The sequence below is a fragment of the Barbatula barbatula genome (genome assembly GCF_947034865.1).
Source record: "Barbatula barbatula genome assembly, chromosome: 6".
Lineage (NCBI taxonomy): Eukaryota > Metazoa > Chordata > Actinopteri > Cypriniformes > Nemacheilidae > Barbatula > Barbatula barbatula.
This window is the reverse complement of record NC_136765.1, coordinates 11,772,941-11,800,786: the sequence shown is the minus strand read 5'-3', so window position 1 is coordinate 11,800,786 and position 27,846 is coordinate 11,772,941. Positions and strand designations below refer to the sequence as shown.

At 38.3% G+C, this 27,846-nt stretch overlaps 1 protein-coding gene across 3 annotated transcripts in view; it reads right to left on the bottom strand.

The window, feature by feature from the left end:
• Positions 1-59: 59 nt before the first annotated feature.
• Positions 60-27,846, bottom strand: part of slc24a4a (solute carrier family 24 member 4a) — a 43,763-nt gene continuing 15,976 nt past the window's right edge. Inside the window, exons 3-17 of one of the 3 annotated variants that reach the window (XM_079458115.1) lie at positions 20,327-20,403; positions 19,940-20,014; positions 19,492-19,576; positions 19,306-19,409; positions 18,477-18,551; positions 17,409-17,434; positions 17,265-17,318; positions 16,961-17,106; positions 14,257-14,426; positions 10,068-10,215; positions 9,412-9,578; positions 7,214-7,328; positions 7,017-7,129; positions 6,865-6,930; positions 60-3,515 (exon numbers count right to left, since the gene is read on the bottom strand). In XM_079458115.1, the coding sequence (XP_079314241.1) occupies positions 3,363-3,515; positions 6,865-6,930; positions 7,017-7,129; positions 7,214-7,328; positions 9,412-9,578; positions 10,068-10,215; positions 14,257-14,426; positions 16,961-17,106; positions 17,265-17,318; positions 17,409-17,434; positions 18,477-18,551; positions 19,306-19,409; positions 19,492-19,576; positions 19,940-20,014; positions 20,327-20,403 (1,574 nt within the window). In that variant the 3' untranslated portion in view covers positions 60-3,362. The remainder of the gene's footprint in view (positions 3,516-6,864; positions 6,931-7,016; positions 7,130-7,213; positions 7,329-9,411; positions 9,579-10,067; positions 10,216-14,256; positions 14,427-16,960; positions 17,107-17,264; positions 17,319-17,408; positions 17,435-18,476; positions 18,552-19,305; positions 19,410-19,491; positions 19,577-19,939; positions 20,015-20,326; positions 20,404-27,846) is intronic. The other 2 variants (XM_079458116.1, XM_079458117.1) reach the window with 2 other exon arrangements.

Here is a 27,846-nt window from a genome sequence, read left to right as displayed (position 1 = left end):
AACACGTGGGTGCGCTACACACTCATTCAAGAGTCAAAATACACGAAAGAGACGCAAGAAACATTGATAAACCGTATAATTTAATCATTTTCTCCATACAATGTTCGTGTGATTCATATACGTTTCGTATTCTTTTTAGATTATTGCTTTACAGTAAAATGCATTGGTTGGATACATCCATTGCTTGCAAGACATTCAAGTTACACACCGACGTCATATGTTGAAGTCATTAAATCTGAACCCTTGGAAGTAGACATCCTATATGCTGTTCCACTCACAGTGCAGCAGGTCGCTCATGAAGCATTTGCTAATGTGCGTTTAATAAATAAAGATATTGCCTGATATTCTTGTGCACATGCACGCGGTCATTTGAAACATGTTTCCTCTGAAGAAGCGCACAGTGGATTTTCTGCTCGACTGGCAACAAGACAGGACGTCACCTCTGAAGTGACGCAATGACAATCAAACCACTTCCAAAGGCAGTAGGTTTATAAAATACAATTAATGTCAAAAAATACTCATCTCAGTTTAAATAGCATTTACATCAAGCATGGCACAAATCATTTGCAACGAAGTAAAGGGATACTTCAGCCAAAAATGAAAATTCTGTCATCGTTTACTCACTTTTCGAGTTCCAAATCTGTATACGTTTCTTAGTTCTGATGAACACCGAGAAAGATATTTGAAAGAATGCTTATAGCCAGACAGATTTTGCCCCCCATTGACTCCCCTAGTAGGACAAAATACAATGGTGGTCAAAAGAACGACACAGAACTGGTTGCTGTCCTGCATTCTTCAAAATGTCTTCTATGTTCAAGTAAGCTGTCCTGCTACGGGGAGTTAATGGGGAGATCTGTTTGGTTACAACCATTTTTCCAAATATCTTTCACAGTGTTTAACCGAACCAAGAAACGTATACAGATTTGGAGCATCTCGAAAACGAGTAAATGATGACAGAATTTTCGTTTTTGGGTGAAGTTTCCCTTCAAGGATATATTGCTGAAAAATATGTTCAGTGTAAATTCAAATAAATCTCTCAAATGCACTCATTTCCTTTCTATTGCAACGGTCAAAAGAGATATCTCGGCTCAAAACGATGGAAAAAACTGAAAAAAATACAATTGACTGGCACCAAATCATCATTGTAAAGATGAGAAAAACCCAGCCTCTCTTTTAAATATACAACCAGGACTAAGATGCAGATTTCTGTACAGCGTTTCCATATCAGCTGAATAATGTAATCTTACAGCTCACACTTATTAACACCACAGAAACGAAAACATCACGACATCACCGTCATTCCACGCAGCACGTAACCACAAAACTAAAGTCAACATTCATTGGCAACTGTGATGTGAGATTAAATGAGAGTAGGCATGCACGTGTAACAGCGGTGGGCGATTCCAGCAGCTTTCACAAACATGGCTCATCTATGAAAATATAATTCCCAGTATTCCATCTCCCCACCTACTGAGATTGCATATATCATATATACGGTGTACATCAAATACTCCAACACCTGCCTTTCGGCACAGACAACAGCGACGGCACCTCTTAGCACTTAACAACGACAGATTCTACGACTGACAAAACACAAGGACCCTTCCCCTGTCCCCCATGCTCAAATTGAGATCTCCTGAGCGCACACATAGCTGAGTAAATGGAGGTTCGATAGCTGCCATTTAGCTACTGTATGGATGAATCTCATGAAGTGTCAAAAACCGGGTCCAGGTTGCGTTTTGAGCTTAAATAAAAATATAGAAATGACTTTTTTAGGACTTCAGTAACCCGATTGGTAGTGACACAAAAAGTGTGTTGCAATACTTTACTGTATTAAATCAATCTGAAAATCGGATATTTTAAATTACGCAAATTACAAAAAACAACTACATAACACCAGATGCAGTAATTGTAAATAATATTGTATAATTGAGTGCTATTATTGTCATAAAAATAATGCCACAGTGACAAAATCCTTTGCTTTGCAAGAGAAAATTGTGTTTTCATAGTTACACATTTTGTGCTCATGATTTATGGCTGAACAGTGACCTGAACACGTTTTCATGAGATTCACCCTTATTGGGACATTTACATCGAGCTTACAAAGCTTACGCCCTGCCGCAAAAATGGCTTCTGTGTGTCAAATCATGCATTACACGCAAACAGTAATAAAGATCCAGACAGGGAGGTTCGGGTGCCTTGTAAATAGAGAAAAAGAGACCCCTTTGGTCACATACATAAATACACTCCCCCCTGTCATCTGTAAGGAAGCACTGGTTTAAACAGGATCACTGATGTCATATTTACATATAAACAACAAACGTGTTGACTCGATGCGTGTCTGCAAAATCGAGGATTCCTGTTCGTGATGTCGTCTGTATGTTTGTGTATGAAATATTAAAGCAGCCACAGCTGTCAGTCTCATCTTCCACACCGCGAAAGGAGCAGAGAACTCTCTTGAGGGTAGTCCGCTCTGGGCTGAACGAGAGGCGAGTAGCAGCTTTTGATGTGTGCTTTCGTGATGGGTTCGATTCATCGGTTAGAATGATGAAGGGAAAACCAAAACATGTTCAAATTCGAGAGCTTCTGTTCTAGAGTGTTAGAAGTGGTCCCCTCAATGACCTCGCCGATGGCCACTTGCCAGAAGCTCTCAGCAGGACATATCATCAAGCTCATCAGATTGTGATCTATACAGAATATATATCTCGAACGCCTTCTTCCGTCTAACAAGCTGATGAAATCTTCATGCCCAAAAGGGCAGTCATATGACGTCAGTCAATAGCGACACATTAAGGGCGTACTTTCATATTTCCACACTTTTTTTGTTAGATAAATAAATATGATGATGCTTTATGCCATACATAAAGTGCATAATGTTTAATGTTCATACCGTCTCAAGGGAAGACAGAAAATAGAGAATGTACAGGAAAACGCTAATGCATACGGGAATGAGCAGCATTTCTTTGTCATTGGCGTATGTGCGGTTCGTGATGCATGTACAGTAAGTGTGCAGTAAATTGGCCCGGCTCTGAATAATCCAGTAAAGACTTTAGGGCTGCATCTTGATTGTCCCAAAAAAGTAGATTATCCAGTTATAAAGAGAGCTGCCAAGGAGCATTTCATTTCTTGGAAATGACGGAGAGCATTATTAAACCAGAGCCAGAGAGTTCACTCCATCTGAACCACAGTGGCGAGGACATGCAGCAGAAGAAAGAGGGTTTTATTTAACATTAGCTAGATTAACCTGTTTGACGAACTGCTTTACAGAAACAGCAGAACCACTGGGGATTTGGGGTGATGTTTAGTGGGTGTGGGTCCAACCCGGAGGTATTTTGGTTCCAAGCCTGCGAAAACGTTCTAGTCTAGAGTTCATCTTGACACATGGGGAGATTGACAAATGTGAAGACGTTGTATTCAATCAGGATGGAAAAGCAGAGGAAGATGGCATAAAGCACAAGTACGTAGATGCCCAGCTTAAAGTCCAACCTCCATCTGTTCACGTGGATGCCCAAAACCTGAAGGTGGAGAAACAAAATTAAGAGTTAGAAATCCTTGATGTTCCTGTAGCTCACTTGGTAAAGCAATGAGTTAGCAACGCAACCGTGCATTCGGTCTATACCTGGGATCAAATCCCATGACTAAGTAGCTTTGGACAAAAGCATCTGCTCTGAACATGAAAGTTATGGAATGTCACTTATATATTGCTGCAGTCCTTCTGAAACCTTGTATCTTCACATACGTGAAATCATTAGTCACTCTTTATGTTTGTCAAAAGGTTTTGCAAATATCTAACCAATAGAAATCATTAATAAGTGCTTGTCAACTTTGATAAGGTATTTAGACAAAAAGTCCTGAAAAAAAGTGCATTTGGACATCCAAGGTTTCAGAAGGACAATGACGATATACGCATATTGGTGTTGTGTAAGCATTAACCGACCACTATAAATATTTATACAGTAGGTGTGTAGACAACGTATAGACAACAATGCTTTAACACTGATCTGTGAATATGACTAAAAACACCCATGCCAGGCAAGTACAACCCGAATTCCAGAAAAGTTGGGACGATTGTTTGAATACAATGAAAACTAAAGGATTTTAAAATCACATGAGCCAATATTTTATTCACAATAGAACATAGTTTAAACATTTGCCATGTTATCGGAGAAATTTAAAAAATAATCCACTAAATTAGCTCATTTGAAATGTAATGCCTGCTACACGTCTCAAAAAAGTTGGACGGGGGCAACAAATGGCTAAAAAAGCAATCTGTGATAGACTGCGTAAAAAGATTGTGGAATACTTTTCAAATTTGACGTTGATGAACATTGGTTTTAAAGGCTTCAAATCTCACCATCTACAATGCATAACATCATCAAAAGATTCAGCGAAACTGGAGAAATCCCTGTGCGTAAGGGACAAGGCCAGAGACCTTTATTGGATGCCCGTGGTCTTCGGGCCCTCAGACGACACTGCATCACTCATCGGCATGCTTGTGTCGATGACATTGCTAAATGGGCCCAGGAATACGTCCAGAAACCACTGTCAGTAAACACAATCTACCGTGCCATCAGCAGATGCCAACTAAAGCTCTATCATGCAAAAAGGAAGCCATATGTGAACATGGTCCAGAAGCGCCGTCGTGTCCTGTGAGCCTAGACTAATTTAAAATGGACTTTTTCAAAGTGGAATAGTGTTCTATGGTCAAACGAGTCCAAATTTGACATTCTTGTTGGAAATCACGGACGCCGTGTCCTCCGGGCTAAAGAGGAGGGAGACCTTTCAGCGTGTTATCAGCATTCAGTTCAAAAGCCAGCATCTCTGATGGTAGGGGGTGCATAAGTGCATACGGTATGGGCAGCTTGCATGTTCTGGAAGGCTCTGTGAATGCTGAAAAGTATAGAAAGGTTTTAGAGCTTCCCTCCAAACAACGTCCATTTCAGGGAAGGCCTTGTATACTGCAGCAGGACTTTTTTTTTACAGTGGCACATTACTGCAGAGCAATCAGGGGTAAGGTGCCTTGCTCAAGGGCACTTCAGTCATGAACTGCTGGCACTGAGATTCGAACCGGCAACCTTCTGATCACAAGCCCAACTCTCTAACCACCAGGCAACAGTAGTCCAGATATTTCACCTATTGAGAAGATTTGGCGCACCACAAACTCTTCAGCAGGTAGAATTCTATACAAGGCATATGGGGCCAAATTCCAAAACCAAAACTCCAGCAACTCATAGCCTCAATGCCCAGATGTCTTCAAACTGTTGTGAAAAGGAGATGCTACACCATGGTAAACATGAGTGCCCCCGTCCCAAGTTTTTTGAGACCTGTAACAGGCATTTAATTTTAAATGAGCTAATTTGGTGGATAGAAGTGTACAATTTCTCAGTTTAAACATTTGCCATGTTGTCTATGTTCTGTTGTGAATAAAATATTGGCTCATGTGATTTTGTAATTGTCGTGGAATTTTCTTATTCCTTAAACTAGGTGAGTCAGCCCAGACAAATGCAACGCACAGAGAGGCATGAGGCTCTTTGCAAAGAATGTTATTGTCATTTAAGCTGCATCATAAGCAACAAAACTGTGCAGAGAAAAGGCTCCTCCTGCACACAGAGTTTATATATGATTCAAACGTGACACCCCCTCCCTTTGCCCCCAGCAAGAATCCCGAGCTGGTTTACGAGAAGTGATGCCCCTTATTCCAAACAAAACATATTGGCCTTTTTTTCAAGGGAAAACATGATAAACACCTTAGAAATCAAAGATAAACACTTCATTAAGCAAGTATAGAAAATTTCCTTTAGTTTTCATTTTATTCAAATTTAAAAAACATCCCAACTTTTACGGAATTCGGCTTGTAGTTGGGGGGTGTACACTATGTTGTCATGTAACAAGACAGCCAAATACATATGTTTTTTGTTTTTCATTGAATACATTGTTGTGTAAACATTCTCCTGATGTCTGGGTTTGGGGTAGTGAAGTTGTTCTTCCACACCAGACTTTGTATTGGGCAGTTCCAGCATTATGGATGTCACATTTATAGGGCCGTTTAAAAAGACAAGGCTAAGCTTAAACCAGGACTATGCCTTAGTTAAATTAGGATATTCAAGTCACTTTTATTAAAATGTCTTAAGACAAAACAATGGCAATGACATATTTTAAGATATGTCAGGGCAATGTATTTTAGTTAAGACAACTCAACCTTTCATTTTAGTTTGGGACTAGCCTTAAGTCTTGTCTGTGAAATCGGGCCATAAATACTTAATTTAAACTCTCAGAAAATGTATATTGTTTCCTAAAGCCCTGCTGATAGAGTTTATACATCAGAAATATATTAATCTATGCACAAGCTTTCTATTTTAAAAGAAAGACAAACATACTTGTTGGATTTCTGTAAACTTAAATGAAGAAATAATGCCCAACAAATGGAGAAAAGATGGCTCTTCACAGAAAACCTAAATAACTAATTCTTTTTCAATTTTTCATGTGTCCATTTATGAGGAATTTGGAATTTGCACAAATGTGGCAATTAACTGACTATGAAAAATCATGCTTTAAAATAAGGGACACCTCATATAGCTTTTTAAACCACCAAATATTGACGTCGAACCTGCAGTATCAGTAAGGTGAAACCTTGGGTAAAACCGTTTCATGGTAAGGTTGACCTTTGCACTGAATGTCCCCTATACTTTATAGACCCTGCTTTGTGAAAAAGGTCCTGACTCCTGTTGCTACGTTCAAAAGCTTTTATCATACTGCATGCCATTGCATTAGGATTTGCCTTCACTTAAATTAGAAGTAACCATCTATTAGAAGGGGTTGTACTTTAACTGTGTATTATATTTGTGAGATAAATCGTTTACTCACAGTTAAAGCCACTGAGCCCAGCAGAAGGACAACAGAGTAAACCAATCCTTTACTGTTTATTTGGACCTAAAGACAAAAAAAAGTTACTTTACTACCTTGTGTGTATGTGTGTGCGTATTACTGTAAGTGTGGGGGTGAGAAAAGACAGATACCTCAGATCCATAGTTGACAGCCATTGTCTGGATGCCCCAGGGAACGCCGAGTCCAACAAGAATATCAAACACATTACTGCCAATCGTGTTTGAGACAGCCATGTCGCCCAGGCCTGAACACACAAACGTGGCAGCTTAAAATGGATAAAAGATCAGAGAAGTTATGCAAGGAGGCAATCAGAATATGAGAGCTTTACCTTGTCTTGCGACAATGAGACTGGCAATGCAGTCGGGAACGCTGGTGCCCGCGGCCAAGAAAGTAATACCCATTATTACATCTGGAATTCCAAGTGTGTATCCAACAATGGTGACCTGTGCATAGATCACAAAAATGAGATGAAATGCAGAATCTTAAAGTATGCAGAGGTGTGTTGTTATTGATGCTGTAAGGTGTCATTCATCCTCATGTGATCACAGCTGAAACACAACCAGCATGGGCCTGGATATGTGTTTTAATAATTAAAGTTCTTTAATGCCTAGATATAAGCAACATGGTAATATTTTTGGTTAATAAATTAGATTAGCTTTATTGTCCAGTCTGTTTGTCACAGAACAGAAAATTTTATATACATTGATACTATCCAGAGGTATTTCAAGTCTACGCCCAGATGGAAGCATTTCAAAGGTAGAATGAAGAGGATGCATGTGATCTCCATTAAACAATCAAATAAACATTGTATTGACTGTTGTTTATGTCCAGTTATCTTATTTGCCAGATTTATTATTTGTGATAGTTTATTTTTCTGTTTGACTGTTAGATTACCAAACCATGAGACAATTTTATATAATCATTGATCTATATACCATAGTCAGGGTGCATGTACTAAGTTTCCTGAGAAGACCAAGGCGTTGTCTTGCCGCCTTATGATTCGACTCGATGTTAGGTTCAAAGTTAAGCTTATCATCAATGATTGTACCTAAATATTTAAAATTGGAACCTGTTCTACAATTGTTCTTTTTATGTCAACTGGTTTAAATACAGCCTCTGGAGACCGTGTTCTTGTTTGACTGCTTGAACATAGTTCTTTTGTCTTTCCTATATTAAGATGTAAAAAGCTCCTATCAAACCAACGTGTAATACCATCAATATATTTAAAATATGAAGATCAATTCCTTTCATCCAGGCAGGAAACCAATGCGATGTCATCAGCATAGTTTATGAGGGAGAGGTTCTTGTCATCACATTGTAGTTCATTAATGTAAACAGAAAACAGTATTGGCGACAATACACACCCCTGCGGTACTCCAGTATTTTAAATCAAGCGATCTGACATGCCCTTATTAATGTGAAAACACAGAGGTCGGTTTTTCCAAAAATGATTTGATCTATAAAACCATCCAATAACTAACTCCTAAATCATATAGGCGATTTATGCCTTATGTTGTACTGTGTTAAAGGCAGATGAGAAGTCCATAAATAATATTCGAACATATTATGGCTTATCCAAATGGCGTTATTCAAAAGAGTATGCGAGTCATCCACAGTGCTCCGAATTGCCCGATAGGCAAACTGCAGGGGGTTAATACATTTCTGAACTTGGAAGGACAATTCCTTACACAGTATTCGTTCCATACACTTGCTAAGAACTGATGTGGGCGCAATTGGGCGAAAGTAATTTAATGATTTTGAATGTGGTACTTTTGGAACTGGGGTAACAATAGTGTTCTTCCAGGCCGTTGGTATAAAACCGCTGTCCGAAAACGTCTGAAATGACCTTGTGCATACATATCCCAGTTGCGGGAGCGTCTGATGCCTTATGCAGTTTAATTTTAAGAAGCACGGTGACAACCTCGCTCTCCTGTATAATCCTAGGCTGTGATTGGGTCGTAGTCATGGCTTCATTACTAATAGTCAGATCAGTCAAATTATTTTCAAACCTTGAATAAAATGTATTAAGATAATTTACAAAACACAGTACATCCCCATATGGTTGGCCAGTTTTCTTTTACCTACCCATCATTATACTCAAACTTCTCCATGCATCCCTAGCATTTGCCGTTTTGTATTTCTCCTCCACATTGTCTTTATATTCATTACGTGCATCTTTTATCTTACATCTGATGGATTTATTAAGCTCTTTTACTTTCTGCTGATCATGCATATTTAGGTGTTGTTTCAGATCTTTGTTAATGCATGGTTTGTTATTTGGGTTATTCTAATATTCTTTGTTTGGACAACAGAATTTGAACAGGTTATTGTGTCATTCCAAAAAGTTCATAATTGCCATCACACACCGGGTCATTAAATAATGACCAACTTATGACCAGTACCTGAGCAACAATAATAGTGATAGTGATCTTAACAACAGTTGCCACTAATGACCAACACCCGCGCAAAAGTGACCACTTCTATGTATGATTACAATCAGTTGCATAGACACACGAACAAACTCACCATCCACACCATGAAATAAGAGAAGATGGCAATCCACATTGTGGAGAGGAAGAAGGACAGCATGAAGAAACGCTCCCACCGTGGTTTGGCACAGTTGGGCACCGTGAAGAACAGCAACAGTGAAATAGGCCAGGAGATGAAAAATTTTACTTTGTCCATAGCGCCACCTGTGGTCATTAAGATGTTACATACTTACAAAAATTATGCTCGCACACAAACACACCCCACTAATACATAACACAAAGAAACTCCAGAAGTCAGCAAATAAAGAAATCCTTTGACTCAAGAAAACAGGATTTTTCTCTGACCACACCAAATGTGTATATATATATATACACAGTACAATATGCAATTATGTTGTTATGTTATGCGAAGCAATTCAGTATAGAAATATCTATTACTTTTTCTATAACTTGTTTCCATAAAAATACAACTCTTCTAGATGACAACATCTGTGATTACACTGGATTCCTTATGGTTGGGACAAAGTATAAGAAATATATAAATACAAAAGTAAATCAAACTCCCATCTACAGACGTCAGATATTTCTAGAAGTTTAATTAAGTTGATGATCTAAAAATCAGCCTGCGGTCACATGTCGCCACATGAGGTTAAAGACCAAATGTGTTAATGTATGAGGGAATCAGAGCCTCACCAGGAAGGTTGAAGGGAGACGAGATCTCATTTTCAGGCTCCTCGCCGAGTTTGTCCTCTGTTATGTTGCCATTTTCAATAGTGTCCGTTTTCTTATCAACCACCAGCACTCCATCCACTCCATTAGACGTCTTCACTAGCCGTTGTTGCTGTACGCATCGGAAGCCGAGAGTTAATTTTACCAAACAACTATTCTCAGTTCATTTTTGAATGAATTTGACTTCCTATTCCATTTTTTTAATTGTATATTCCACACCATAAATCCAAGTAATCGGTCATAGAGGTTGTATATACATTTTTTTAGCCTCTTTCAAATACCAGGCGAATTTTGAAACTGTACCTTTAAGAGTTATATTATGTAAATAATGTGTCGCATATAAATGCTAGTTCCATCTGGGCCTGTTGTGAAAGACAAAGTATGTCTTCATGGTACAATACACTCTTATTATGTGCTTGTAATGCAATGCTGACTTCTTTTGTAACCTTAAAAATGATCCATGATCATTTTAGCTGGGCCCCCCTTTTGTAAAACATGTTGTCGAGCCCAACTGGATCCCCACCAACTACAGTGTTATAATAAAATAATAATAATAAAGAGAGAACTGTCAGGGCTATATTTGAACCATTGTAGGGGTTTCATTATTATCGAGTGTAATTAAAAATAGTTTTGAGGCGAGTTCTGGTCTAGTAAGTGGCACAGCATTGTTACGTGATGTTTAAGGAACATGTCCATTAATTTTATGTGGCTTGTGTCGAATACATGTTCCCCTGCATTTCAGACATTTAGCCTAAACCCATTTATTCGGTTCAAAACGTCTGTACTAGTCTAAAATTCAGTAAATTAATGTTTTAATATTTTTTGGTGCATAAATGTTGCGCTGCACCTTGTGCTGTAGCACAAACGAGACGAGATTTGTTTCAAATGAACGAGATATTTAGACTTTTATCAAATAAATTCTCAATGATGAAATATATAGGGAAAAATGGTCTATTATTCACCTTAAAAACCCAAAATGCTTAATATATAGGCATTATAAAATCAACCTTCAAATTAAACTTCACGAGATCTTGTCACATACCTTAACGCAGCATTTCTCAAACTGTGGGGCGCGTCCCACTGGTGGGGAATAGAGATGTGACAGGTGGGGCGCGCCAAACGGGAGGACATTTTCCTTTATATCCCTTATATGGTAACGTGAGATCAAATCTTCCGGAATTTTCTATTCATGGTTACAAATGAAATGTTTAAACTTTTGAGCGGTATCCGGTTTGGTCCCATATATGTGATTTTTTCCGTGCCCCTGAGAATGTTCAGTGACGTGACATAACCACCAGAATCAAAGCTGTCATATATCACAACTATGCAGTGTTTTCAACCTGATAATGTTTATTTTAGGTTTCAGCCATTTAAATACACATAAGCACAAGTAAAACAACACTTGGAGTTTGTAAAATACACACTCATGTCTGTGGATGCAGCAATAACAATCTATTCAAACTCACATCAGACAAACATAGTGGAAGTAACTATAAAGTTTACTCTATTCTTATGGTTCACCGGGCACTTTCCTGCATGTATTTCGGGAGAAACTGATGACAGACAGAAACATGGTGACCACAAGCTTGTGCTCTACGGCGCGTTGTTCTTCGACACATCTCACGTTATAGATCAAGATTATTTATAAAGGTTTTAAAATGACCAAACACACTCACTTACACATTTTTGAGAATCGGAATATCAGATAGTTGATGACATGGTAAGCAAGTTTGTGAATATTTTGAAATAAAAAAAGGAAATTAAGGCGATCTGTCATGAGGTGTTATTGTGGCTATTACTAGTCTACATGCAGTCTATATTAAAAGAACATTAGATATGAGACTCCGAGAAAAATGTTTCCTGGAACCGAAGTCGCAAAATAACGTGACATTGGCATATTAATTGTAACGGAACAAACTTTCTTTTTTTACAGATTTCAAAGTGGCACTTTTATATCTTTTCTATTTTTGAAATTAGTAAAAATTGACACAGCTGCACTTTTAATTTTTAATTTTTTTTATTTCTTGCAAGTTATTATGACACAGCTGCACTTTTATTTTCATTATTTTAGAACTTTCTGTTATTTGATGTATATAGTTTGTATTTTAGATACAACTTGTTACTCTGATACTACTTGTTAGTTCAATAAATTGGAACATATAAGCTTGTTGCGCATTTCATTAGTATTAAGTTGGGGCGACGGGGACAGGTGGGGCTTGAAAATTCCCCTTCTCTAAAGTGGGGAATGACCAAAAAAGTTTGAGAACCACTGCCTTAACGGCAATGATTCGACAATCAGTCGCCTATAGGCAAGACGTTTAGACAACGGAATATCACTTATTACAGATGGTGTTCACATTTACTCACTGAAGATAACCGATTGTGCTTGTGTATACTCGCCAAGACAGGCATTATAACGCCGTGTGTGAACATTTATGCGTAATAAGTAGCTCAATCTGACACTTGTTGCGAGCAGTTTGAGTGGCGGCTGTGACCCGTGGCGTGCATTGCCTGAGTGCACTGACTGAAGATCGTCTTTGAGCATGAGAGTACTTGATGCTTTTAAATGGTTTGTATTTGTGAATTGGCATGACTTAAAATAATGTGCAAATGGCTATTCCGCTATCATTGAAGCAGCTTGAACTAGCAAATGCTTTCAGTGCGAGTAAGTCCAATCCTTCCAGTGCCTTCAGCCTCCCGTGTTGATTGGCTGGACTTGTGACTCAACAAATCAGATGGGTGGTGGGTGGGCATTACTCTAGGCAACAGACTACAGTGCCATGTTCCGACGGCTCTCACTAAATCCTTTTCTGCATTAGAGCCAAATAGTGCATTTCAAAATGATCGATGTCAATAAACGAAAAAATGCTTTATATCGACGTCGAAAATCGGCCAGTTCGATAAAGGGGTGACCCCTAGATTAGACTATGTAAATCCTTAAACCCTTAAAACATTGTAATGACAGTACTGAAATTTGTGTGACATCTTACTGAAAAACCTAAATATGGAACTGCTCACTTTAATAGTGCAAGTCAGGGATCCGATAAATGCCAATAAACAGCGACATTGTCAGTTAAATTTATGATGTTGGGAATCACAGCTGACAATACCTAAGCCTTGTCGCGCCCCCTCTAGGGGTCCGACCCCCCAGTTTGGGAACCACTGCACAAGCCTAATTGAAAACTAGCTGACGTGTCTTTATACGATTCCTCAGCAGTGAATGTCTAACACTGTTCCTTCAGCAGCAGTCTGTGTAGATATTTATAGAAACAGTTTAATAAGCCTCACACCCAGAACTGGGCTACCTGGTGAGAAAACTCCTCAATCCTGAGTTAGTTAACAAAGGCTGGTCCGTAATAAACTCTTTTGAACTACAGTTTATAATTCCAGCCTCAGGCCTCCCAGTGTTAAATATGCCCCATTTTAAAATGGAAATTATGGACTGAATTTTAATTGGATTTAAAGCTATCCTCCCATTAAAACCTTTGTGCACGGTCAATTCTATAACAACAAAATATGACAACCCATTTATTTTATAAAAGTGAAATATCGTATTTGAGTCAAGTGCATTTTATAGTGCATTCATATACATTTATATTTTACATTTATGCATTTTGTAGACGCTTTTATCCAAAATGACTTGCATTTCATTATCCTATACATTTGTTTCTAAGTATGTGCAATCCCCTGGGATTGAACCCATGACCTGCTCTTACCACTGAAAACAGTTAATACTGTTAAACAGTCTTGTATGTGTAACAGAAAGGGACTGCATTGGTCTTTCACACATGTTAAAAATGTCTGTTTTTTATCAACTTGACATGCCGTCTTAAAAATAACGCTCAAAACACAGCAAGACAAATGACACAAGATTCAAAGGTCGGAGATGTTCATAGAAATAAATGCCTGTAGCTGTGCGGTTTAAATTAGAATGAATATAAAGAGATTTTTTTTTCTCAGACGGTTCAACACAACAGACCATCAGCGTGCATAAACCACAAACATTACAAATAAGTTGCAAAACAAACAAACAAGAAATTGATTTAGTTCATTATTTAAGAGGGGTTTAGAACATACTTTGCCTGTGATAAGGCTCACTGTAAAATCTCTTTATTTTGTCACAGGTGTATAATCTGATGATGTGTATTCTTACCTCATTGATGATAAGACGGCTTGCCATACGGAGACGTGTCTTGGGTCCAAAGTGGTTTGTGATCATGACCCTGAGGCCGGCCTCTGGGAACCGGTAGTGTGGAGGGCTCGAATTGATCATCTCATCGACCATCACCACAGAGCCCCGAGTATATGTATTACTGGGCTTTACTGCAAACATAGTGGGAAAAAAAACTGTTTATAATGCTAAAGTGACAAATACCCAATAAACCGTCACTGGGAGACAAAAAACAACTGTGCACTAAAACCAGCAGCCGAGTAAACAGGGGACGTCCCCGGGACGTTGCGAACGTCCTCTCAAGTCTACATTAGGTCCTTATTTGGTCCACTTGGTAACGTAACTAACGTTCGCTCGCGTACCTTTAAAGGACGTCCGCATTTGGTCTGCCCTGTAACGTTCGCTCGTGGACCTTCCGAGGACATTAATGGAATGTTCGCTATAAGACCAAATAAATTTCGAACCAAACCCGAGTTCCTCATCCAACATACAACACTTAAGCGTCACTCATAACACTTCTGTGATCTATTCGTCCATGCATGTTCATTTTTATCATCAGACATGACATCTTGCCGCTCAGACAAAAGAAAAAATGTCTCAAATATAAACCAATATTACTTTTAACAGCAAAGAATGCAGTTATTCCTTAAATTAACGGTGATGATGGACATTCATATAGGCCTAACTATTTTTCCCAGGTATGCTAACCTGCACTGTATAATATAAAATAGGCTACGCAATGCCTATATGTAGGCTATGTATACAGTACATACGTGTACGTGTCTGTTTATGGTTTTCCCTTGCTTTGATGCAATACCGAGTGTTAAAAGTTATATAAAATAATTGAATTGATGTGTTTCTTTGCTGATCATATTAGGCTACAAAGATCGAGATTCGTTTCACAAATACCTAACGTTATAGTCTAATCATGATAAAGAAATTGTCCTTTGATATGTAAGAGTCTAGAAAATATGTACGTTTTATGATATAGTTTATGTAGGAACAGTAATCGAGTAATTTACCTGCTGAATTAAATAATAGAAAAAGAAAAAACATTTATAGTAGTGTTATAGACTTAATGGTTATAATGGAAATTGTATTGGGTTTAAAGGAAACTATGATGGATAAGTGACAGATTCGATTTGTTGTCAGGCAAATGATTTGGACTGCTGCCAGCCAGCCATTCAATTGCCTTTATGTACTTAAGAGAATTTCCGAAAATCTTTAATCTGTTTCACCTGTTACTGCATGCGTGAACAGCAATTGCGCAGCATCACACAAAGAGAGACCTGCATCGCAAGCCCCTTTCAAGGCAGAGCGAACTGCGCTGCTGTCTGGTGTAGACAGCATAACGAACGCAAATTTGCTTTGCGTTAACAACTGTGAAACCTCTCCAGAAAGATACAATTAATCTTCAATTTAAAATAGAATATACGTATAAATCTTAAAGTAAATGTGCTTTTGTGGATTGGCCACATGATAAAAAATGATGACAGCAATATTTCTGGATATTTGTTTTCTTATTGAGCATTATTTTGACATTAAACAATGCAGCTGTCGATTTAATTAAGCATTAACATCCATTATGTGAAGGTAACAAAGCATACTAAATTCAATAAAAAAACGGTTGGTACTTTCAAAATATGGTGGCCTGAATGAGAGTGTGATTTCCTGAATTTGTGTCTAGTTTGGCCTGCTGGGTACCAATAAAACCATAAATGCTATTGGAATAATGACCATAAACACTACAAAAAGAAAGTATCTAAAATTATTTAGTTTGATCTCATTTATAAAAATGGATTTAAACAGAGCATTACCTATACCATCATCTCTCTGCTTCATCCTGTTACAAATGTTTGTTAGCTGCGAGGAAAACACAGACTCCAATCCAGACACCAACATGCCGAAAGATGTCACTAATTCCAATTAAAGCTCATGTCTGTCAAAAGAGCGATTCCCACTGAGTGAAACTGTAGGCCCACCTCTCTAAGCCCCTCGAGATGATTCTTATTCACCACTGACATTAAATGAAAACCTCAGTTATATCACAGATTACAGCAGGACTCCACCAGAAGACAGCTATACAGACACAAACGCACTGACTGAACACAGATTAAGTAAATAACTAGGAATAATATTATCCATGCATGTATCTTTGACCCAGTTGTAGTTCAAACACAATTTGTGTCTGTATTGTACATATACCTGCACTTATTATAAGAATTTATTTTAAAAAAACTCACCAAAACTAAATTCAAACCTTTTCGTACAGTTCCAATGACAAGCATTATGTAAAAAGTAAAAAGATTGTACCACGTGGCACTAGGAGTAAGATGTCAGCACACACAGACACACACAGAGCACTGCAGGAGAAGACAGCAGCCAGTACAGATTTAGCAAGGCTAAACAGACAGGCTTCAGCAGGGGTAGGTTGAAAGATCATCACGCAGCACAACAGTTAGCCGCGCTCTGAAACAGAAAGCATACCGCGGTTACTCAGCAGGGAAGCGAAGTGTCAGACTCTCATAAGACATGGCAGGTAGTTACTGGATATGTTAAGCGAGGGTTTGGTTGGCGTAGGCTTTTCAGAAGGTAGAATTTGGGATTAATTGAAAGAGAAATGATTAATTATACGGAGAGTTAGTTAGATGTTAGCCCATGAGGAAGCCTGTCTAGTTACCCTTACCTGGGCTGAGTAACGGCCAGGACGGATCATCCCAAAACAGCTCATAACATGCATTACCATCCTCCATCTCACTGATGACGATGTTACCGTTGGCGACACCCTTGTCCTCCGTCCCCGAAAAGAAGTTTTGTATGCTAGTGTTGAACCTTAAATCATAAAAAGATTTTTTAAGAAACTAAAAAACGAAATACTATTTCCAAGCAGTATATGGTACTGAAATTCATATTAGTGCTAGGCTATAGGGCTAAACTAAATGCATTGCAAATACCTTAGCATGTTTGTAAAGGTTCATAACATGACTCACTTCATGATGGTGATGTAGCCAACATACATGAGGATCAGTATCAAACTCTCCCACCTGCAGGAAGAAAGATGACAGCCAATCAGAATCCTGCCTCCAACTATGAAAATCAGGATAATTGACAGGATAAGTCAGACAGACACTCACCACACAATCTTCTCATCGTAAATAAACTGAAAAAAGATACAGAGTCTGTAAATATTCATGAGGTGAAAGCAGAAATAATTCAATGAGTTTTTGACTGATTATATGCTCTATATAGCACAACTGTCACCGCATCCTCTACAATTTCTGGCATTTTCCAGGACTAAGGTTGTGTCATTTTAGATTTATAATTAACCATAGTCTCAGTCTCAGACGCCACGGACCGACGGCTCAACGTTTGATGCATAAGGCACACTTTCCTTGAAACACTTCAGCACGTTCTGTGTTGTCAAAGGATTTCCGCCAGACGTGGCTGGGTAAGTAGTAAGCTGTCGTGTTTACAATGGTTGCAATAATAATTCATCACGATCAAGTAAACGCTTAATTATTAAAAGTATGCGAGGTTCACGGCATAAACTTATAATCATTATTGTTGCTGTTAACTTTTGACACTTGTGAATATACACCGGTCTGTTACGGCGGGGACATTTCCACGCCTCTAAATACGACGCGGCACAAAACAAAACATGATTGGTTGCTTTACCTTTCAGTCATATGGCCTCTTGGGCGGGCCTTGGCCTAAGAAAGCGGCGAAAGCTTCCAGACCTTCAGTTCACGAGACTAAATTAACCATAACTTAATGTCAATAAACATAAAAGCTAATATTTTAAGTTTATTGAAAATATATAAACTGGTACTAAAGGTTTCAGGAATGCCAATCGCTGCAGAGTTCATTTTAAGGTACTTTTCGCATTGTTGTAGGGTTTTCCAAGCAAATTGATTTTCATATTGTGGACAATTGAATGTCCCATAGATTTGGTAGTTGGGACATGTAGCGTTGACTCTTTTAGGCCAGTGACAACATTCTAGCAACTACCAGAAAACCTAGAAACTACCCACAATACCAAAACATTATCACTTTTGCATAGACCTTTTCATGTTTCCAAAAGTGTATACTTAATATCAATTGCCTAATGGAAACATCTCTGTAAATTTCATTGCAGGTTAAGACCAAGAACACTATCAAACAAACAATCACAATACATGTATCACATCCATAATGACACTTACTGCAATAAGGGCGACCACAGAAAAAATGTAGTAGAGTGAATCTCTGAACACAGCAAACTTGGTGAGAAAAACAACCTTGTAGGAAAAAAGAAGAACATTGTAAAGTGCATAACAAGAAAAAAAAGAGTTTTCACTTGGTGAGAATGTCTCATTTCCAGTCATGCCACAAACCAGAACTAGAATAAAAGTTTTTTTTTTGTCTAAAATGTCACCAAAACATCAAAGCAATGCGTTTTCAAAAGGTCACACTGGACCGTTATTAGTTTTCAAATACTGTTTTTATATGGTAAAACCTGTGAATTGTTCCACATTACACAATTTGAGATTTTTGGAATAAAATGACTCAATTGATAAAAAATGTCCTTAGCAACAAAGCAGTGGGACGGTTTTAAATTCTTAATATTTACGGTTGTAAATGCTACACCACTTCACACAACAGGTTTTCTAATCTTAACACACACAGCTTTAAATGTCTTTAAATAGCTTTTAGAAAAATCTGAGCTTGGCAAAGGGTTAAACAATAAAACATTTACACGCTGTAAAAAGGGAGTGAAAGCATGAAGTGAAAAGTATACAAGTTTTGACATGACCTTTATCTAACAAAAGTAAAAAAAAGTAGTTTTAATAAAAATCAACCTCTGAGACATTAAAGTGCAGTTAGTTGAAGCAACACCAATGCACTCCAGTCACGGTTCAAAATAAAAGAAGGTCCCACCAAGACCGTAGAGTGCCATTTTTAATTTCTCATCGCAGTGCTGCAATGAAACTGTGAAAAGGTCAAGAGCTGACAGCAGCTCAGAATAAATAGAGCTGTGACAAAGTCACTCACCTGTCCGGCAAATATCCCACACACTCCGATAATGCAAAGAATATTGAAGACCGCTGAACCCACTATTGTGCCAACCCCTACATCTCCGTGAGTAATGAACACACCTGCGCAAAAGCAGAGATCTAATTCACAGCATATGCCACTACATGACTAATGCATGTACAAGCACCTGCATGTGTGACTCACCGATTATAGAAGCAAACAGCTCTGGGGCGGAGCTTCCGGCAGCCATGAACGTCGCTCCGGCTACATCTTCACTCAGGTGCAACTTCTAATGTCGGGAGAATGATTCACTCAGTAGAGCAGAGATTATAAATCGCCTAAACCACTTCGAGTCTAGACCACTAAAAGGCGTTACATAAGGAACATGCTGAAAAATAAGGTCATTAATCATGGAAGCCCAGATGCCATACCGGAAGCTCTATATTCCAAGTTATCCAAAAGATTTGAGTAAGACAGACAATATAATGTGAAAGTGCAGCCCTTTCGAACTAGTAAAGACAAAAATGACATAGTTTCTATATAAAATAATCGCACATTTGTATGACAGAATCCAGTATAACAGAAGAGCAATTTGGTGCTAAAAGAACAAGTGTACTGGAAGAGATCATTGCCACTGTATATTCATCCTCACCTCACAGATCTTCTCTAGAGCGGTCACAAAGTAGTCATCACAAATAATAGCAAGACCCAGAAACATATATAGTGCCTGAAATGAGAGAGAAAGCACACCGACCCATTAAGCCACGCATCAGAATTTAGCTTGAATGCAATAATATTTTGAGCTGCATGTGTGGGTGGATTTTTGTTCTGCAAGCAGTTGTTGACAAGGTGTTTTGAGAAGTGTGAAGTCAAACTGTTCAACAAAATAACATGACCAGTCACAAATGATGACAAGAACTGACATACTATTCATAATCATCATAAAATGTTCAGACGTGCATCATTTAGCCAGGATGACGAGGTCAACCGGTGAGCAAGGCTTCATGTTGATTGACACGTGCACATAAAGTTCTCCTACCGCAAATATGTGTAGCAGTACAGCCCCCTGCGTACGCTGTCTGTTGGTGAATACATCCTCAGGAAATTCATGGACGGCTGTTGAAAATGAGAAAAAGCCATTTTCAAAAGAAGTCAGTTTTCATAAAAAATGATCCAAATAAATAACTAATATCCGCCCGTAAAACCAGAAGGATACTATATGAGATTCCAAGGAAAGATTGAAATGTGTGGGTGACTGGATACAAATGATGTCCTTCGGACAAAACACCCAATCGCAATGCAGAAAAAAATCTACTGCCCTCTACATGTACAGTACACACGTCACCGGCTCATAGGGGACTGCATTTATTTCATTCACTGATACAGACTACAGCCAAGATGAAGCTCAGTGACGTTACAGATAGGAAAATCACTGATGCATTGTTGCGTGTAGTATAGTCTCAGAGGCCCGTACTCTGGTGCATCCAACGGGGAGCTTTGTAAAACTGGGTTTAGATGTTCTACTAAAGCAGTCTTACTGTACTGTATATGCTAAGCCCCTCCGAACAACACATGGCTGGATGTCAGCACATTCTGTCATGGCCTGTTTTTGACCCGGACCGGCCTGTAGGTCAACTAACTCCAAATGGCACAAGATGCTCGCTGTCAAAGCTGTACGGTGCCGATGATGCTTACTCACTACATAAATCAACATCATGCCTTAATCTCTATTCATCTGACATTTTGAAGCTAATATGTTCACAAAGAACTACTGATGCAGACGACATGGCATATTATTTAATGCATTATCTTGCAAAGATGAGAGATCTAACGAAAATGTTAGTGGTACCTATTTGCATTTGCAAAACGGACTGCCATGATTGATGTTAAATTGTAGTGTTTTGAGAGGTTTGTAGCAAAGAAAACCAAGTACCGCAGAGATGACATGTTTGTGGAGGACAACCTGAAGTTTTTCCCTCGACCGAAAGCCTACGCATTTTTCCCATAGACTTTTGGAAGATCGCAAAAAATAAGATCTGTTATTAACAAACATTTCTGATTGTTTGCACTTTGTCTATCAAGATTATCTTTACACAAGATTTATTAATTTTGAAGCCTACATACAATCGCCAGAAGTCAAAAGCTAACATAAGCCTAACATAAACAGACTAATGGTCGCTTGTAATTAACATCACCATCAAGCCTCCGATAACTTTCAAACTTTATTAAAAAAAATTCCCTGGTAAGTAATTACTCCGTGAATGAATCCCCATCGACGTTGCTAGAGATTTGTGTCCATGTAACAGTATTTGTGAGATTTATATGCCCAATGAGGTTCTGTCATTCGGAAACATGGCTTTTCCTATCACTGCTATGCAAATGACACACAGCTCCTCCTGTTATTTCAGCCTAATGAGCCGACGGTTTCTGCGCACATCTCAGCATGGCTGAACGTCATTTCACTCTGGATGAAGGACCATCTCCTGCAGCTGAACCTTGCAAAAACTGAACTGCTCGTGATCCCGGCCGACCCGAAGACTCAGCACGACCTTTCCATCAAACTAGGTTCATCAACCACTACTCCTTCCAGAACGGCCAGAAACCTGGGAGTGGTAATTGATGATGAGCTGAACTTCGGCTAGGGGTGCCGCGGAATCTCAGCATTTTTTACAGTACTATATAATGATCTTTTACATCATATATTTTCAAATATATCAAAACACCAATAGTGCTAATGTGAAACCGGTGTTGTTGTGTGCTGTTGCTGTTTTAACCTCCTACTTGTGTGAGCTAACGTTCTCATCCCTGGCGCACACGAAAAAAAGGCATCGGCTGTCAGTTGAGCACGATCTAGGAGTTCCACTATCCTCAATTTACACCGTATCAAGAGGCTTTGCTCCCAAAAGCAGGCACTTGTATCCCATTAAAATACCTGTTACACAGTTCCACGCTTTTTCAATCTCACACAATTTCTCCAGATGTGTTCCACGACTCTGCAAAGATCTCCCTCATGCCACAAGATCAGCGAATTTTGTAGTTGTCTTTAAGAATCGGCTAAAAACCCATCTCTTCTGTCAACATCTGACCCATTAATACAGATTACTACTTCTCTACTTTTCTACATCCCCCCCACAAAATAAATTGTAGCTTCGTATACTGTGGAAGGTAACTAAGACCAGTTTTACTGCACCTAGGCCTTGTTCTTTTGTTGCACAAAATGCTTTATTGTTTTCCCCTACTTTGTAAGTAGCTTTGGATCAAAGCGTCTGTTAAATAACTAAATGTAAATGCAATGATTACCGAAGAATGTTACGACTATGCTTTTAAATTTAGCAACTTATTAGCAACAGCCGTTTTGAGACGCAAGGCTTAAAAAAATCTTTTATGTCATAGATTAAAATATGAAAATATTTTGTGGTTTTATAAAATACAGATCTTATTTCAGGCAATTTACCAAAAACTTTGGGCGATGGAACCGAACTCGCAATGCTCAATATGAAAGCTCTAGCAATGGCAATCGTCAATCGATAAAGACGATTCGCGGGGGCTTTACACAAAGGTCTGTGAGGTGCTTGCCAATCTGTGCGCATGTGCAGTGGCTAAGCGACCTTGAAAAAGGTTTTTTTTATTTGCACAAACATTTATTACGAAGGCTGTGTGTTTACAGAAAACATATAACACGAAGTATCAATAAAAGTATAGGTAATGCGTTTTTAATGCAGAGCAGATTCTTCCATTACTTGTGGTTGCCTGGGCATCAAAAAAACCTTAAAAGCTTCTACAACCAACTCATTTTTCAGCCTGAAGAGCTCATTAGATCTTATGGCACTAATAGCTCTTTTAGAAGAAGTGATCTATCATCAAAGATTGTGAAAGTGGCATGATGGTTTTATCATCACAAGCACCATCATCATTTACATCTTCAATATCTGAAGGGTTGTGGAAAAACCCTAAGAATCCCAACAGCTTTTATCCATCAAGCAGAAGAAAGTCATCGCTGCTCTCATCACATTTCCTTACCCACAGCTAGCCCCACCCACAGCATATGAGACGGAGGAGAGGACACGCTCAAGGTTATCTCCTGAGAGAACATGCATGAAGTATCATGCACACACTAGCATAGACAATACCACAAACAACGTCCACTAATGTGCTCAGACATGCATTCAGGAAGAATGAATTGCTTTTGTGGTATTGTATACACCAAAAATGAAGGAGAAGAAATATGACATAGGTTGTCATTTTAAAGGGCAATAAATCCCAGAACCAACAAATTATTGGCCTGTCAAGGGAAGTACAATATGGCCTGAAGCAAAAAAAAAATGCTGCATTTTCTAATGAAAAGGTAGCTCTTGCCATGCAAGAATGCTAGGGTGTTGTAGGTCATATCCAGGCTGTTGCTATGATTTTAGAAGCTAGGTTGCTAGGGTGACTTGTCAAGCTAGACTATTAAAGGAGTAGTTAACTTCTAAGCCCTGATTGACTATCCATGGTGCTTGGTGCTACTATGGAAGGTCAAAAGGGGCTTATTTTAAGGTGAACTACTCATTTAAAGGGGTGTGATCCATGTTGGAGGCAACTTGTTAAATTTGATTACTTAAGTTTATGAACAAAGCCCCCATCCTGGTGCGTGTAAGAGTTATAGTGATGCTTTAGCAAATGCTTCTGTGAACAAATTGGAAGTCTTGATAATGACATGCTTATTTTACTGACGTGCCATAAATCATATGCACTGATATTTAGCTCTTTTGCACTAAACAATTCAAACATCATGGCAATAATAATGTAAATATAAAACAGAATAAACATTCAGTAACACAAAATGATCATAAAGATAATTGTGTCAGCTATGTTTCACAAACAATAATTTTAACATAGGAATGTTTTGTTTTATTACATTTTCTGCTGAGAATCTCATTACCACAATGCATCCAGCTACTGTATGATTCCATGATATGTTGTAATTTATAGTAGATTTAAAATATTCTAAAAGAAACTGGATGCTCTGCTATTGCGGATGACAAAAACATTGACAGAATATTATTTAAAGATGAATGTGTGGAAATAGTGGGGCAAAAGTGTCCATGACTGGTATTCTCATCCTCCACAACACACGTGCCAGAACCTTCCAAATGGCTACCCACCACAATATTGATTATCATTACCATAACAGAGTTTTCCACAAAAATGTTAAATCTTAATATAATTATATCTACATAATGTTTCTTTTTGAATGATGAAAAAAATCTTGCATAGACATCCTGATTTCTCGTTTTTTATAGGTTTTAGAGTGTCAAATTATATCAAAACCATGTTAAATTAATTATGCGTTTTTACAGACCTTGTTTTTAAATGTCAGACATGGGTTTTATTGCACATAAGGACAGTTTGCTGAGAAGTATTTTTAAAACTCATGTTTGTCTCATTTAAAAACCAAGATTTCCTGAGAATAACCCATTTATGGAAAACATGTAAATAAAAAAAAGAAAATATTAGGTGAAACGTGATTACAATTTTTCAGAACTGTTTCCATTACACTACACTACACTACACTACACTGACTTTGTGGCATTTATCAGGAACCTGCTGTTTTCATCAGGTTCATCCATTTGTGCAAACCTTCGCAATCTCTGGCAGCTGAGTCCATTAAAGTCCTTAGAAGCTCCAGCACACTAGATCTATTATTAATGCGAGTAGCTTTAAACAAACTCTCTTTCTCTAGCAATGCTCAACATGGCAGTGCCTTCATGTAGGGATGTGTTGGTGTCTCTTGACAATATACAAGCATGCATGTGTGTGTATAAGGTTTGTACTTGCAGCATTGACCAGTTCTTCCTGGCCTGCTCAAACGACGCATTTCAGACAGAGTGAGACAGTTTACTTTGTTTGCACCTGTCATCTGATGACCTTGTTCGTCAATATCTCTCCTGATGTGAACACACATGGCAGGATCGGCCCCTTACGGCTGGACATGCTGTGACTACCTATCTCTGCCTAAAGCAGGAGACCATCGAATTCGTTTCGGAGTCCCATAATACATACGGTCTCTGTAGACCCGCTTATAGAGAATAGCAAGAGAGACCACATGGAGATCTTACATACGGAGAAAAATATATTGTCAGTAAACATAAATAAATAAATTTTAATGAAATTTTGTTTCTGAGATGCTAGTTGGTTGTCATCTACTGAATTTACTATGTAACATAGCATGGCATCACACAACCTCACTATCACATTTAGCATGGCATACTTTAAAAATAAATTGAGGGCAAAATACAGTACAGCATCTTGTGCAATGTGGTATGCCGTTATATAATTCCGAACACAAGGATATTTTTAATTAGCTTTAAAGTTGATATAAGCAATATTAACAGACTATGCAAAGCTGAAGGTGGAGCAGGAGAGCAGCGTGTCATCTTGGTGTCGCAGAAAACACATAAAATGAACCGGAACGGTGAATTCAGCAAGGTAGCAAAATGGCATTCTCGCATGACCAACCGATGCTCGGAGCTCCCTGCTTCATATATACAGTATATATCCTGCCCAGTGAACACATTAATATGAACGGCAGCCAGAAAGCACCTCAAAGTGAAAAAGAGCCACAGTTTTGGTTCCAGTATTCATAGTTGAGCTCTTGCAGCACCTTTATGGTTTCACAAAATGTTTAGTTATACCGGTTAGAAATCCCTTCACATCCTGATAACAGTCAATCATTTAAGAATATACAGTATAACATTATAGAATACAATATTAACTACATAATATTGAATATAAACAACTATAAAAGTTGTTCCAAACCTGTATAAATCCCTTCATTTGGTTGAACACAAAGAAAGCTATTTGGAAGAATGTTTCCTGCTGAGATTTATGGGGCACCATTGACTACGATAGTAGAAAGAATTATAGTATATTTTCTTTTTTTAAATTAAATTATTTTGAAGAATTTAGGAAAACAAACAATTTTGTCAATGGTGCCTCCGATATCTCAGTTAGAATCTAACATTCTAACACAGTTTTTGTGTTCAACAAATCAAAACAAAAAAATTATACAGGTTTGGAACAACTTGAGGTTGAGTAATTCTTGACAGAATTGTCATTTTTGAGTGAACTTTGCCTTTAAAGGGGTGATTCGCCAGAAATACATATTTTTCTCTGTCTTTGGTGTGTTAGAAGTTGCCCAAGCATGTATTAGACACGTAAAATTGCAACCGAATACACACCCAGACCAGCCTGAAATGCCTCGTGTAACCACACCCCGGCAAATCTACGTCAGTTCGTAACTAAGACCTAACCCAAATCTAAACGCAAGTAAGTTGGGCGGTCTTCTTTGTTTGGCCTGCCAAAAGACGATACAACAAAAAACGAATGGTTACATTTTATTTTCAACACTGTTCCAGAGAAGAACAATACAAATGTTCAGGTTTGTGCAGAGCATTTCACCAACGATTGCTTCACGAATCTGGGAGAGATCAAGACCAGCTATGCACGGAAGCTTTTGTTAAAAAGTGGGGCAATTCCAACAGTTAAAACTTTGCAAGGACTGTGTGGCACTTCAAATTTGCAGCCTGTACGTACATTTTCATTGTCAAAGACTTTGTTACAGACTAACGTGAGTTGAGTTTGATGTTGTTGTTTCTTTGTGTGATCTGCAAATGCAGACACGAGTGCAACGTGGAAAAAAAGACAACATAAGTCCTAATATTCAGTAATTATGTTCCAAGTAGAGGAAACAAATGTCGTGTTTATAAAGGGGTTTCTTGTCTTTGTTGAGTCGCGACGAAACATGGTTTAACACTGGTTGATCAAGAAGGGCTATTTATTATGTTACCATTCCCTGCTGTAATGCGAGCTTGTTTCTCTCTCACACAAACCTGCTCGAGTCACGCTAGCAAAGTTGTTTCGGCTTGATCTTACTTTTCCGGATCCGATTCAAATTGATAAGGAAGGATCGAATTGATAAGGAAGGATAGATCTTATTTCATCACCTGTAGTTAGTTTTGTAACCTGATGTTCCAAATATGGTAAGAGGCGATATATTTCTGTGCAGTATTCGACCAATCACTACGCACTAGTGAACTGGCCAGTCATAGCACACCTCGCTTTTCATAGCGATGAGCTTTGTAAAATATCAGCACGTTTCAGGGAGGCGGAGCAAAGAGGATATAGAAAAACATGCACGTTATGTGGAAAATACAGCGTTTTTCAACCTTAAATCGTGTTTACACATTATATTACTTCTTGAGCAAACAATAATATTTGTTTTAGCCACATCAAATGACCCCTTTAAGAAAAGTTAAGAATTTTCTTTCAATTTTGCATGAAATTTTTTCTCACATACTGTATATTCTTTTGACCTTTCAATTTAGTGATGAATGTTTTATTGGTGGTGTTTTGTTCTAACAACTAAAACAAGTGAACAAGCAAGTGTTTACGCCTGGAAAATGGTCTTTAGGGCAATGTTTACTAATAGACAAACTGCTATTTGGCCATTGCTTAAGCAAAGTACATTAAACTCTGGCTGCTTTCTTCTAAGGAACACTCACTTTCACAATCAAATCT